A 12,537-nucleotide genomic window follows, 5' to 3' on the forward strand; every position below is an offset into this window, starting at 1 on the left:
ACTCATCAGTAGGAGTCGACTTGAATAACCGACTCCTAAATCTAGGTAGAGGAAAAGCACGAGATTTTCAAAGCCACGTTTACATTTTCTGATATTTTAGATAGTTTAAAAAAATATAAATATTTATATATAAACAACAACAAAAAGTGCTGTCATATGGAAGAATTTGCCGAAAAATGTAAACGTGGCTTTGAAAATCTCGTGCTTTTCCTCTACCTAGATTTAGGAGTCGGTTATTCAAGTCATTTATTTTGTTTATTAGATGGATTAAATTCTGAATATTCAGATTTCAGAGTCAAAGTCACTTTGAATGAAAACGTCTTCCAAAAGAAATAAATAGAAATGTCACCAGTGACTACAGACAGAAAACAAACAATTGATGACCTGTTTTATTGCAGCTTCAGCATTTTTTAAAGTAACCTCTACACCAGAAAACAGAATAAACTTTAAATAATGCTACTTGTACATAAATACGCTACTTGATAAACATTGATGATGTTCAACAATAGAAACGGAGATATTATATTAAATAGCTCTGATGCAGACAGAGGGAGTGACCTTTTCTGGAGTGACCTTAACCACACGGAGATGTGGAGTCGTACCGTCCATTAATTTGACCTCAGAGACGTTGACTAGGAGATTCAACAGGCTACAATTTCTGGATGAGAATAGAAGAGGCTCCGCCCCCGCCGTTGCAGATACCCGCCAGGCCGTATTGCCCGGGCTGCAGCTGGTGCACCATGTGTCCGACGATCCTCGTTCCGGACATCCTGTGGGGAAAAATAAACACACTATTTAGGAAACAAGTAAATTCAAACACGAACATAACGACAGTACATATGAACTAAACCGCGTTCTGTTACCCGATTGGGTGGCCGAGAGAGACCGCTCCACCATTGATGTTCACTTTGCCGGGGTCGATGTCCAGCATCTTAATGTTGGCCAGAACAACCACACTGAAAGCTTCATTTATTTCCCACATGGCCACATCATCCTTCTTCAAACCGGCTGCACCAAGCACCTACACCACAACACCGTACAAAACAGAAACTGCTCAGAAACACATCATCATCATTATTCTCTGACTGATGATAAAAAGCAGCTCACCTTGGGCACAGCGAAAGCTGGAGCGATTGGGAAGTCGATAGGAGCCACGGCGGCATCGGCAAATGCTAAGAAATAGTTACGTTTAATAAAGACATGCAAAGCAGTTTAAAAAAATAAGGCGCAGATGATAATCGTTCTATCCGTTAGACCTTAGACCTCTCACCTACAATCCTCGCCAGCGGTGTGACGTTAAGTCTTTTTGCAGCGTCTGCCGTCATGAGGACTACCGCAGCCGCGCCGTCGTTCAGAGTGCTAGCGTTAGCTGCCGTCACCGTGCCTGCAAGTCATATAGACAGAATATATCACTACGTTCTGTATGGTATCTGTTTATATGTCTGTTTTTTGCAGTGTTTATCCCACACAGGGTCGATGGGAACCTGGAAAGTACATATTAGTGACCTTTAAGTAAGTTCTAAGGAGAACACCTAGATTTAATTAAACTCGTACCGTTCTCTTTCTGGAAGACAGTCTTCAGGTTGGGCACTTTGCTAAAATCCACCTTCCTCCACTCTTCATCCTCCTTCACCACAACGTCTGGCTTGCCTGTACGGAAATGCACAACGTTACAACGTTCACATCAACCAGTTTTCCTTAAAGGTGCGGTCTGTAATTTTTCTATAGTGTTTCTAGACCTGTGCTAATCACATACCTTCCACAAAAGCTTGGAAAATACTGATTTGGTAAGGGGTTGTCTGTGTCAGACATTTCAGACATGCAAATATTTTTCAGGCCCGGAAATTAACACATTAGCTCTACCTCAAACCACAACTCCTGCTGCTTTCCTCTAAGGAACGTCCGAGCCTTACATAGTACAGCTTTAAAAGATTGGCTGTGATTGTAGCTCACCTTTTAAGGCTCACAATGATTTGGAAAAAAATAACTAAAAAATTACAAACTGCACCTTTAAATCATTCCAAGCCTCTGAATGAGTGCATATGAAAGCAACATCACAGTTTTGTCCATTTTGTGGTGCAGTAATAAGCAGTCAGAGACCTCTTTGTGGGATGCTCACTGGCACCACCTCTTTAGCCAGGATTCCTGACTCCCATGCTGCTTTGCTGCGTGTGTACGAGTTAATGGCATAGGCGTCCTGCTCCTCTCGTGAAATGCTGCTTTTCTTGGCTGTGTTTTCTGCGCAGTTTCCCTGAACGTAAATAAAAACGGAAGTAATGAAAGAGACATATGAAGTCAACCTGAACGCAATTCTTAAACCAGGAACAAGACTACCATGTGAATTTTGTTGTAGACGTCCGTAAGGCCGTCCTTCACGATCAGATCCTCCATCTTCACCCCGCCGTACGAAGGCGCCTCTCTCGCCATCACGTATGGGACCTGCGACATGCTCTCCATGCCTCCTGCTACCATCACATCCTACAAACATCACAACTGATTTAACATTTCAATCAAAATGATTTCCGTTCTTACAACACAGGAAGCAACTACACAGGATGAGAAGAAAGTTTCTAAGTTTCTAGGGTTAATATAAACAGACTTGACTGATACCTGGTGCCCACACATCAGACTCTGTGCAGCCATCATGATGGACTTCATGCCTGAGGCACAGACTTTGTTTATTGTTGTTGCTGGAGTGGAGAGAGGCAGACCTGCAAGGTGAACAGCAAAAGAAAAAAGTTATAAATTATTTATATTCTATGATGACACTGCTGAATACATACAAGACATCGTGCACCAAAATATCAAATAAAAATATTGACAGTTTATCTGCTTTGACTTTGTGGAGGATCCAGAAGAACCGTATAATTCCAACATCTTCGAACCTCTGCTGTCTACTTGTGGCATGTGAACAATTTGTTGTACGAGATTAAACCTTGAAGGATTTACAGTATGTATGTGTTCATCAGTATTTTTGTGATGCCCTCGTGTAGCACAGTCATACCAGCGCCTAGAAGAGCTTGTCGCGTTGGAGCTTGCCCTTCACCCGCCTGCAGCACGTTGCCCATATAAACTTCCTTCACGGCCTCCGGTGGGATTCCTGCAAAACATTTCCACCTCAGACTTCTCTATACACCATCATACATATTATCATCATCATCATCATCAGCATCATACAACTTCTGGAACAAACAGTACGTAATGCATGCTTGTCTCTTTATGATTTCAGTGAAAATAAGTAGCGTTAAGATGTGTTAGATTTCAGTAGGTCATTACCTGCCTGCTCGATCGCTCCTTTAATGGCAATGGAGCCTAGTTTGGTAGCAGGAAGTGTAGAGAGGCTGCCTTTAAACGACCCTATAGGGGTGCGGGCTGCGCTGACGATAACAACTTCCTGTTGGGGTGCAAACATAATATTATTAAATACTTTAATTAACCGCTAGTTAAGGAAGATAAAATGGGTTCTGTGGCCTGTTCATGCACAAAAACAAAAGTCTGAACCAAATTATTTTGTTAAAATCACAAGACAATCCACTCAAAACTGTTAACAGCAAAACATGTTTTGAATTTAACTTTAAAAAACGCTAAACGTGTCTGTATTACAAACTACATCATGTTGGGAATTTAATCCAAAATATTACAAAAAGGAAACAGTATGTTTTAATTTAAACATACTGAAATAATGTAGAATAACTGAAGCTGTTTAGATTACTATTAAGTATAGTATAGATTACTAATAACAAGTAACAGAAAACACTACCGCAAGAACAAAGTTTATATAAAAGTTATTAATACTGGGATTTTTTATTAGATATGTATTTGCTCCTTTACAGTAGATACCCTGCGTTGCCATGGTAATTAAATGCAGGCATTTGATTGGACAGTTGCAGACATCGTTCAATATTTGCAGCTTGCAATTAACCGCTGAACAATTCTCTCACATCAACACAAACAAAGTAATTATTTTATATACACACACACACACACACACACACACACACACACACGTTCAGAAACTCACATTGAGAGCTGGTCGTGAGCTGTAGGTTCTGGACACATATTTATGTGCCTGTAAAGATTTATTGAAAAAAGCATGGTTTAGTGATGTAACCTAACATGATTATGGTTTAAGTTGTAATTCAGTAATTCAGCAAAAATCACTAACACAAAGCTACAACTGAAATCTAGCATTTTTTTCCCCTAATTATTGAGCTAGAGGCCTGTAGCTGCTATCAGACACGGGCTGCGTCCAATAAACGCGCGTTCGTGCACATAGAGTGCACTTCATCTAGTGCACGCGCCTTTTCTACAGTCGCTTATGAAGTGCACTAGATTTAAAGCACAGCGCGATTTGGGATACAGCCCCGGCTACAGCGGGTAAACCGTGCTAGCTGGCTAAACATTGCTCTGTTGACTCACGGGGGGCTAAAGGAAAGTGCAGAAATCGATTGCACTCGTACCCGAGGTTTAAATTTTTACTTACCAGCCTTCGACAGAGCTGAGTGCGTGTGCTGAGGAGTGACATCGTGATGACAAAGAAAGTTTCACCTTCACCTCGGGGAAAAAAACGCTCTCAAAGAGAACAGCCAATCACGTAGGGAGGTGTGGTTGCGTCACGCCCCTCAAAAGAATTATGGGTAATGTAGTTTTATTTGTAATTGGGCTTTGTAGTCATATAAAATTGCGTATGTTTAGATTATTCCGAGATTTTTTTTATTGTTTCTTTTTTAACACAGGCAGTTTTATTTGTTTGTTTGTTTGTTTGTTTGTTTGTTTGTTTGTTTGTTTTATTGCAGTGTGTAATATATTTGGGGGAAAAACAAAGAAAAAATAGTTTGAAAAATTGCTTTAATTTTAGTATTTATGTTTTGAAGCCCCGCCCACGCAGGGACACAGCTGCTTGGTCCCGCCCCTTTCCACTAAAGCCGTCTGCTACTGCATCTTACTACTCTATACACACAATGGTGTATTCTGTAACTTATCATAAACCTACTGTACATTTTGAATAATTATTTATATTGTGGCAGTTTGTTTAGTAGCAGTCCAGCCATCCGTAATTCAGAATCACTCGGTTCACGCTTTTGCTGCTGTATTTATATTCTGTTTGTCTGGGTCCATCAGAGAAATACAGGAAATCTGTTGTAAAGACAGAAAAGCGTACAATAAACACATGCAATTTATCTAATAGTATTTAACTTAGATGTGTCTTTGTTTGTGTTGTTTAAGTTTCCAGCATTTAGCAGACTCCCTTATCCAGAGCACCTCTTTTTTTTATCTCATTTTATACAATTGAGGGTTAAGGGCCATGCTCAGGAGCCCAGCAGTGGCAGCCTAGTGGATGTGGGAATTGAACTCAAAACCTTTTGATTGCTAGCCCAACACTTTAACCAATAGGCTACCACATCCCTTCTTGTTGTTGTTGTTTGTGCCTCCATCTAACCACCCTGCCCCACAGCCCTGATATGTGACGGATATTAGAGAGAGTTTCACATGCCAAGGCGGCTTACTGCTTGCCAGATACTCATCAATATGAACCGCTTGGGTCAGAATACGTTGGCTCATACAGCGTATTTATGCTTACCCCGGTTTTCAAAAGCAGCATCCACTTTGTTGCCGATACCAGGAAAATCTGCATTAATAAATTTTGGGAAACCAGCTTCCATTTTTGCAGTGAGTTCATCAAAGCTATATATATAAAAATAAATAAATAAATAAATAAATAGATAGATAGATAGATAGATAGATAGATAGATAGATAGATAGATAGATAGATAGATAGATAGATAGATAAACACACAATTAAAATAAAATACATTTAATTTGTTTATTCTATATGTTTTTCACAAACATTAATCTTCTTCTTCTTCTTCTTCTTCTTCTTCTTATTATTATTATTATTATTATTATTATTATTATTATTATCATTATATTTTTAGAATGAATTATCCCTACTTTGTTCACTAAATAATAATAATAATAATAATAATAATAATAATAATAATAATAATAATAATAATAATAATAATAATAATAATCATAATAAAATGAATATTAATAATAATTATCATATTTCTATTCTAAAATATATCCAATTTCTGTTATTTATTTGTTTGTTTGTTTGTTTGTTTGTTTGTTTGTTTGTTGTTCTATTCATTACCTCCAATATTTATCCCCGGTAAAGAACAGAGTGCGTCTCGTGGAGAACACGTGCACCGCAGCGTCGATCTTCGTGACTGACGCTGGAAAGCCGAAATGTGAAATAGGCTTGGGATATCCGGGTAAAACGGAGGTTGGTGTCACGCCCCAGTAGTTCTGATCTGCATGGTGCCACACACAGAGACTTACTTTTCATGGACATCTATTCTGTGAATATGAAGCATTTAAGTGCGTTCAAACCTTTGAAAAAGTAACCGATGCTTTTTCCTTTGAGCTCATAAGCTGCATCCACAGAAGAGATGGAGGGCCACGTAGAACTGATTACAGTCTGAGGAATATCTTTCAGCAGGGTGCTTTTCTTCCAGTAGCAGCTTATAAGAAAAAAAGATCTATCTATCAAGAGTCGATCTGGAGTAAGGAAAATATCAGATGAAAATCCAAAGAACATTTTCATAAACATAAAATGATGCCTTACTTATTTTTGAAGAAGTAAAGCTCCTTTCTTATGCTGACTGCAGCATCAAACACTAAGTCCCGGTCGCACGGCTCTGGTGGAGTCGGTTGTGGGTGTGAACACGTGCACTCACACACACCACGACCTATACTGTTACGTGCACCATAGAGTGCCTGGATTCCTTGTTTATCATCCGGAGGCAGCTGATACCCCTGAGTGTTGACGTATTTGTATGTAGGGTACATAAGAGCGGAGGAATCTCGTGAGTGACCAAGTCCTAGCGCATGGCCAAACTCATGGGCGGCCACCAGGAGAAGGTTGACACCTGAATCACAACATGTTTAAACATTTTAATGTATTGTATGTCTGTAAGTCTGTGAAAATCTCAAAGAGAGACGGTTTCTAACATGTTTCAAGTGTTGGTTTCCACTAGAAATGCTATTTATTTATAAATCTTCATATCTATCTGCTGTACCTGATGAGCTCAGAGTCCATTTCTCATCTTCATCGAAGTGAGCATCACCTCCTTCATTAGGACCAGGAGACATGGCGTGAGCCAGAACGTTACCCGGCCCATCGAACGGGTAAAAATCTCCATGATCTGAAGAAAAGAACGAATTAAACACCATGAAAACACCTTAAACCAAACCCTGTACACTGCATTTCCCAAGCAGTATTTAGGAATCTCTAAGATTTGCTTTAATACAAAGATATAAAATGATGGACTGGCAAAACAGTGAACTATCTAGTAAGGCTTGTAAGGCTTAATACTTTACTTTGGTTATAGTATTGTAAGGAATAATACAGCAATTATTTTTACTAAGAATTTTCACAACAATATGAATAACCAAACTTAGAACCCTTAAAAGTTCAATCTAGATTCTTTCAACAAAGTATCCAAGAAATATTCCAAAGAACCCCTTGAAGAACCCTGGTTGGAGAGTCTGTGGTTTATTTGTGCAAGTGAGAACACACTCATGTTCTCTGTGATTGGGTGAATGTTATCGTTTCTATGAGCACTTTACAAAGATCATTTGATCAATAAAGATTTTATGAGCCAGCTTTCAGCCCTACGTGTTACTCTAATGTTTTTTTTCTTTTTGGTTCCTAAACAAATGCGTTTAAATATTTGCATACAGATTAAAATTTCAGGAACGCTCATTGATGTGGTGATGTATTGAGCATCCTGATTTTACACACAATTTAATAAAGATTCAAAGGTTTTATTTTTACATTTACAGCATTTAGCAGACACTCATCCAGAGTGACTTACATTTTTTTTATTTCAGTTTATATACATGAGCAATTGAGGGTTAAGGGCCTTGCTCAGGGGCCCTGCAGTGGCAACTTGGTGAACCTGGGATTCGAACCAATGATTTTCCGATCAGTAGTCATACGCCTTAACCACATCCCCCACACATTTTATTTTACCACATACACAATTACAAAGCAAAATGTCTAGCAATTTACTCACATTAACCTGAACCGACTCGTATGTAAACAGTAAAAACAAAGATTTCAGCTTTAATCTCCATGTAATGGTTCTAACATCAACAGACAAGAAGCCCATATAGAAATGTAAATGAGCACATGATGTGTAAGCAATACGTAAATGACCCGATAACGTCTTGTCACTTCGGGGGTGTAAGTACTGGAACAAAGTTTTTACAGCAAGAGGAATGTATCTCCAACTTCATCTCAATAAATATTGACATGCAAGCTCAAATATTGTCCTGTTGACTCAGGGGGACTCAGGGGGACAAAAGCAAAAGCATTTTTTACATACACCCTGATCAAATAGAAAATGCTTTGAGAGTCAAGCTGTGTGTGTGTGTGTGTGTGTGTGTGTGTGTGTGTGTGTGTGTGTGTGTGTGTGTGTGTGTGTGTGTGTGTGTGTGTGTGTGTGTGTGTGTGTGACTAGATCATAAACGAGCTTGTAATGTTCAAAATAGTATGTACTAATATTATATTTTTATTTACAGTAGTTGACATCATTTAGTTTAGAGTGTGTAATGTTTCTATACTTTGTAGGTATTCTGTTTCTGTTAAAGACAGTAGAATACTCCAGTGCATTATGGGAAATCATAGTGTTTTTGAAATATAAAATGGCAACACCCTAAAAATTGCGCACCGTTTGGTTAATACGGTGTGATTCCCGACATAGATGAAAGGATGTGAACTGGATTACATACCGCCCCTTTAAGTCTCACCGCTTTAATGAAAATGATCTTTTTTTTTTTTAAATCCTCATTTTGGCTCAAACATCCAGGCAGAAATAAAAATCTACAGATGCTCAGTTATGAAATATTTAGTGATATTAAAATCAAGCAGAAGATTTTTCACTGCTGACTTTTTTTGCTCAGTAGCAGTTCAGCCACCCGTAATTCAGGAGCAGACGATTCACGCTTCTGCTGCTGTATTTATATTCTGTTTGTCTGGCTCCATCAGAGAAATACAGGAAACCTGCAGGATGTGAAAGGAAAGGAACAGAACATCATGGGGGGAAAGGAAACGTATACACGAGTCATGTGATCCGAATGAGATGAGAGATCTTTAACATGTGTTTATACCGTAGTTTTCAAAAGCGGCGTCCACTTTGGAGCCGATACCCGGGAAATCGACGCGAATGGGTTTGGGGAAACCGATGTCCATCTTTCCTGTGTTCTCATTGAAGCTGACCAAAATATTAGTTTAAATTAATAATTTTAATGATTTTATGTTTTTTTTATAATAATAATAATAATAATAATAATAATAATAATAATAATATGCATTCTTCTTCTTCTTCCCCTTATTATTATTATCATTATTATTATTATTATTATTATTATTATTATTATTACTAAAATATATACAAATACTGTAAAATCTTTATTAATTTGTTTGTTGTTATTACCTCCAATATTTATCCCCAGTAAAGAACAGAGTGCGTCTCGTGGAGTCCACATGCACCACAGCGTCGATCTTCGTGACAGACGCCGGAAAGCCGAAATGCGACACGTGCTTGGGATATCCGGGTAAAACGGAGGTTGCTGTCACGGCCCAGTAGTTGCGACCTGAACGGCGACACACACATTCATTTACACACCGTTAATATCTGCTGTGTGAATGGCAGTAAGTTTAAGTTGCGAGAACCTGAAATCCAAACCTTTAAAAAAGTAATTGACGCCTTTTCCCTTGAGCTCATAAGCGGCATCCACAGAAGAGATAGAGGGCCACGTAGATCTGATTAAAGTCTGGGGAATATCTTTCACCAGGCTGCTTTTCTTCCAGTAATAGCTTGTAAGAAAGAAAGATAAAGTTTAGTGAACAAATCTGTTTGTCCAATTCCTTTTTCTTTAAAAAGAAAAATGTGAAATTAAATAAAAAAAAAAAAGAGAAGTGGTGCGTTACTCATTCTTGAAGAAGTAAAGTTCTCCTCTTATGCTGGTTGCTGCATCGAACACTAAATCCCGATTGCACCGTGCTGGTGGTTTTGCTCCCGGTTGTGGATTTGGCTGTGGTTTGGGGTGTGGTTGAGGATTTGGTGTTCGACGAGCACCTTTAAGATCGAGTGACAGGAAATTGTAAGAATGTAGTATATAGTGTATTGCAATTCCTCATTCTAATCTGGTCTGATCTACTGTTACACGTACCATAGAGTGCCTGGATTCCTTTTTTATCGTCCGGAGGCAGCTGATACCCCTGAGTGTTGACGTATTTGTATGTAGGGTACATGAGAGCGGAGGAATCTCGTGAGTGATCAAGTCCTAGCGCGTGGCCGAACTCATGGGCGGCCACCAGGAGAAGGTTGACACCTGAATCACAACATGTTTAAACATTTTAATGTATTGTATGTCTGTAAGTCTGTGAAAATCTCAAAGAGAGACGGTTTCTAACATGTTTCAAGTGTTGGTTTCCACTAGAAATGCTATTTATTTATAAATCTTCATATCTATCTGCTGTACCTGCTGAGCTCAGAGTCCATTTCTCATCTTCATCGAAGTGAGCATCACCTCCTTCATTAGGGCCAGGAGACATGGCGTGAGCCAGAACGTTCCCTGGCCCATCGAACGGGTAAAAATCTCCATGATCTGAAGAAAAGAACGAATTAAACACCATGAAAACACCTTAAACCAAACCCTGTACACTGCATTGGCCAAGCAGTATTTAGGAATCTCTAAGATTTGCTTTAATACAAAGATATAAAATGATGGACTGGCAAAACAGTGAACTATCTAGGAATGTGTGTGTGTGTTGCTGTTCTGAAGAACACCTAGTACACCCACTTCTGGCTTTGAAGAAAATCATGATGTCGGCCGTGTCGCTGTAGACCTGCTTAAAGCTGAGAGGAGTGACGTCGCTGTACAGCTTGAACGCCTGAGCGATCGTGGCATCCACTTCCCCTTGGCTCAGATCTGGCGTGTACTCGGTTATTCTGTAATGTGAAATGCAAATTGTAATTTTCACACATTTCCTCATCCTGCACTTATTTTTTCTCGTCGATGCCTAAAGAGTGATCACATGTCACAGAGAAAGTTTGTATCTTGCTAGTGTGATCATACGGTTAGACAGTTGCTCCTGCACCTGATGTCTTTATGCTATTATCATGAAAGAGCAAATCATTAACAGTAATCTGTAACTTTGTCAGATTTCATGCTCTAATATCAGCACATCTCAACACGTTACCTGTATGTGATGGTCTGCTTATCCCACTTGGGCTTGCCGTTGAAATGTCCGTAATTGGAAACGTCGGAAATGCCGCAGCGTGGCTTCTTCATCACCTCGATGGTGTTGGTGTCTAGCTTGCCCGTCACCTGAAGCCCAAAAAACTCCTGCATTTTCTTCAGGACAGACTCAAAGTCCTGCACTTTCACCCGTCTCCCACTGATGGACGAAGCGCTGGGGTCTGAGTAGAACTGCTTTAGATATTCCTGGAAAACGAGACACAAAATCATGGATGCATGAAGCATGAAGAAAGTAGAATCAACAGAAAGATAGATTATTATTAGTCAGATTTTAAACCTCAGCTGTCTCATGATCTGTCGTGGACGTCGCAGGAGCTCCGCTGCAAAGCTCCAGACACGCTGCGAGCACCAGCACGAGAACGGCCGTGTCCCTCATCTCCAAGCTCTCTTTACTCCATTCATGGAGGGAGGATGATGACTTTATATCTGCTCTATCCACCCACGCCCACCCTCTTATTTACGACCAATCTGTATACTCTTTCCTGAAAGCATAGCAACAGTCAGAGATAAAGTCTTGACATCATGTCTTGACAAGCCTAGAATCTAAATGAATGAGGGGCTTTTAGTTTTGTCCCGTAGCTTTTGTCAAGAAGAATCTGCACGTGTAGACAGGTGATGTTGTTTATACGGAAACGGAGACAGATACGAACATAGGTTGAAACAGTAATTTCTTCATCACAGAGCGAAATAAGGAAAACAAGCTTAGATAAAAGGTCAAATCAGAAAAGACAGCTGGTGACACCGAGACAAGATGACGTAATTCTGCTTGTTGGTTTATTTAATTATGCAAAAAGAATTGTTCTGTACTCAGGACACTCAGGGCCGACAGATGTAAAAGCTCTCCGTGGTTAGATTTCAATTCCAGTGGAATATTCTATTCCAATAACTTCAAGCTGTTTTGGAATAAATAAAAGCTACTGAGGTTGTAAACCTCATCTTAAAGGACAATCAAGCTGAACAGAGCAAAGATTTCAAGCCAGATGGCCCTGTGATGGTCATTTAAACTGGGCAATTTGTATGTTAATGGCATGAATCACCACATAGAAATGTAAATGTACAGAAAAGTACACAAGTGCACGTTAATGTAAATTATTGTCCTGTGCTTAGAGAGAGAGAGAGAGAGAGAGAGAGAGAGAGAGAGACAGAGAGAGACAGAGACAGAGAGAGACAGAGAGAGACAGAGAGATATATACAGAGAGA

At 39.4% G+C, this 12,537-nt stretch overlaps 2 protein-coding genes across 2 annotated transcripts; both read right to left on the bottom strand.

Moving 5' to 3' along the window:
- Nucleotides 1-374: 374 nt before the first annotated feature.
- Nucleotides 375-4,600, bottom strand: acat1 (acetyl-CoA acetyltransferase 1). Its single transcript, XM_027158385.2, has 12 exons — nucleotides 4,484-4,600; nucleotides 4,022-4,069; nucleotides 3,277-3,394; nucleotides 3,005-3,100; nucleotides 2,611-2,711; nucleotides 2,335-2,478; nucleotides 2,101-2,251; nucleotides 1,555-1,650; nucleotides 1,271-1,384; nucleotides 1,108-1,172; nucleotides 864-1,021; nucleotides 375-770 (listed from the first exon to the last, which is right to left on the bottom strand). The coding sequence occupies exons 1-12, from the start codon at nucleotides 4,523-4,525 to the stop codon at nucleotides 650-652; spliced, it is 1,254 nt and encodes a 417-aa protein (XP_027014186.2). The 5' UTR covers nucleotides 4,526-4,600; the 3' UTR covers nucleotides 375-649.
- A 3,536-nt stretch (nucleotides 4,601-8,136) lies between these two features.
- mmp30 (matrix metallopeptidase 30) lies at nucleotides 8,137-11,726 on the bottom strand. Its single transcript, XM_027158459.2, has 10 exons — nucleotides 11,615-11,726; nucleotides 11,279-11,523; nucleotides 10,879-11,027; nucleotides 10,558-10,683; nucleotides 10,246-10,407; nucleotides 10,004-10,151; nucleotides 9,759-9,889; nucleotides 9,507-9,666; nucleotides 9,181-9,284; nucleotides 8,137-9,073 (listed from the first exon to the last, which is right to left on the bottom strand). Exons 1-10 carry the CDS (start codon nucleotides 11,711-11,713, stop codon nucleotides 8,970-8,972), a joined length of 1,428 nt encoding a protein of 475 aa, XP_027014260.2. The 5' UTR covers nucleotides 11,714-11,726; the 3' UTR covers nucleotides 8,137-8,969.
- Between the last annotated feature and the right edge of the window lie 811 nt (nucleotides 11,727-12,537).

This window comes from Tachysurus fulvidraco, chromosome 20 (assembly GCF_022655615.1).
Source record: "Tachysurus fulvidraco isolate hzauxx_2018 chromosome 20, HZAU_PFXX_2.0, whole genome shotgun sequence".
NCBI classification, from domain to species: Eukaryota; Metazoa; Chordata; class Actinopteri; order Siluriformes; family Bagridae; genus Tachysurus; species Tachysurus fulvidraco.

Coding starts and splice junctions, on each gene's coding strand:
- acat1 (XM_027158385.2), bottom strand. CDS start 4,525: ATGTCACTCCTCAGCACACGCACTCAGCTCTGTCGAAGGCTG. Junction 3,395..4,021: donor GCTCACGACCAGCTCTCAAT/GTGAGTTTCTGA, acceptor GCACCCCAACAG/GAAGTTGTTATCGTCAGCGC. Junction 2,479..2,610: donor GTCTGATGTGTGGGCACCAG/GTATCAGTCAAG, acceptor TGATGTTTGTAG/GATGTGATGGTAGCAGGAGG.
- mmp30 (XM_027158459.2), bottom strand. CDS start 11,713: ATGAGGGACACGGCCGTTCTCGTGCTGGTGCTCGCAGCGTGTCTGGAG. Junction 11,028..11,278: donor AAGCAGACCATCACATACAG/GTAACGTGTTGA, acceptor TTCACATTACAG/AATAACCGAGTACACGCCAG. Junction 9,667..9,758: donor CGTCAATTACTTTTTTAAAG/GTTTGGATTTCA, acceptor GTCGCCGTTCAG/GTCGCAACTACTGGGCCGTG.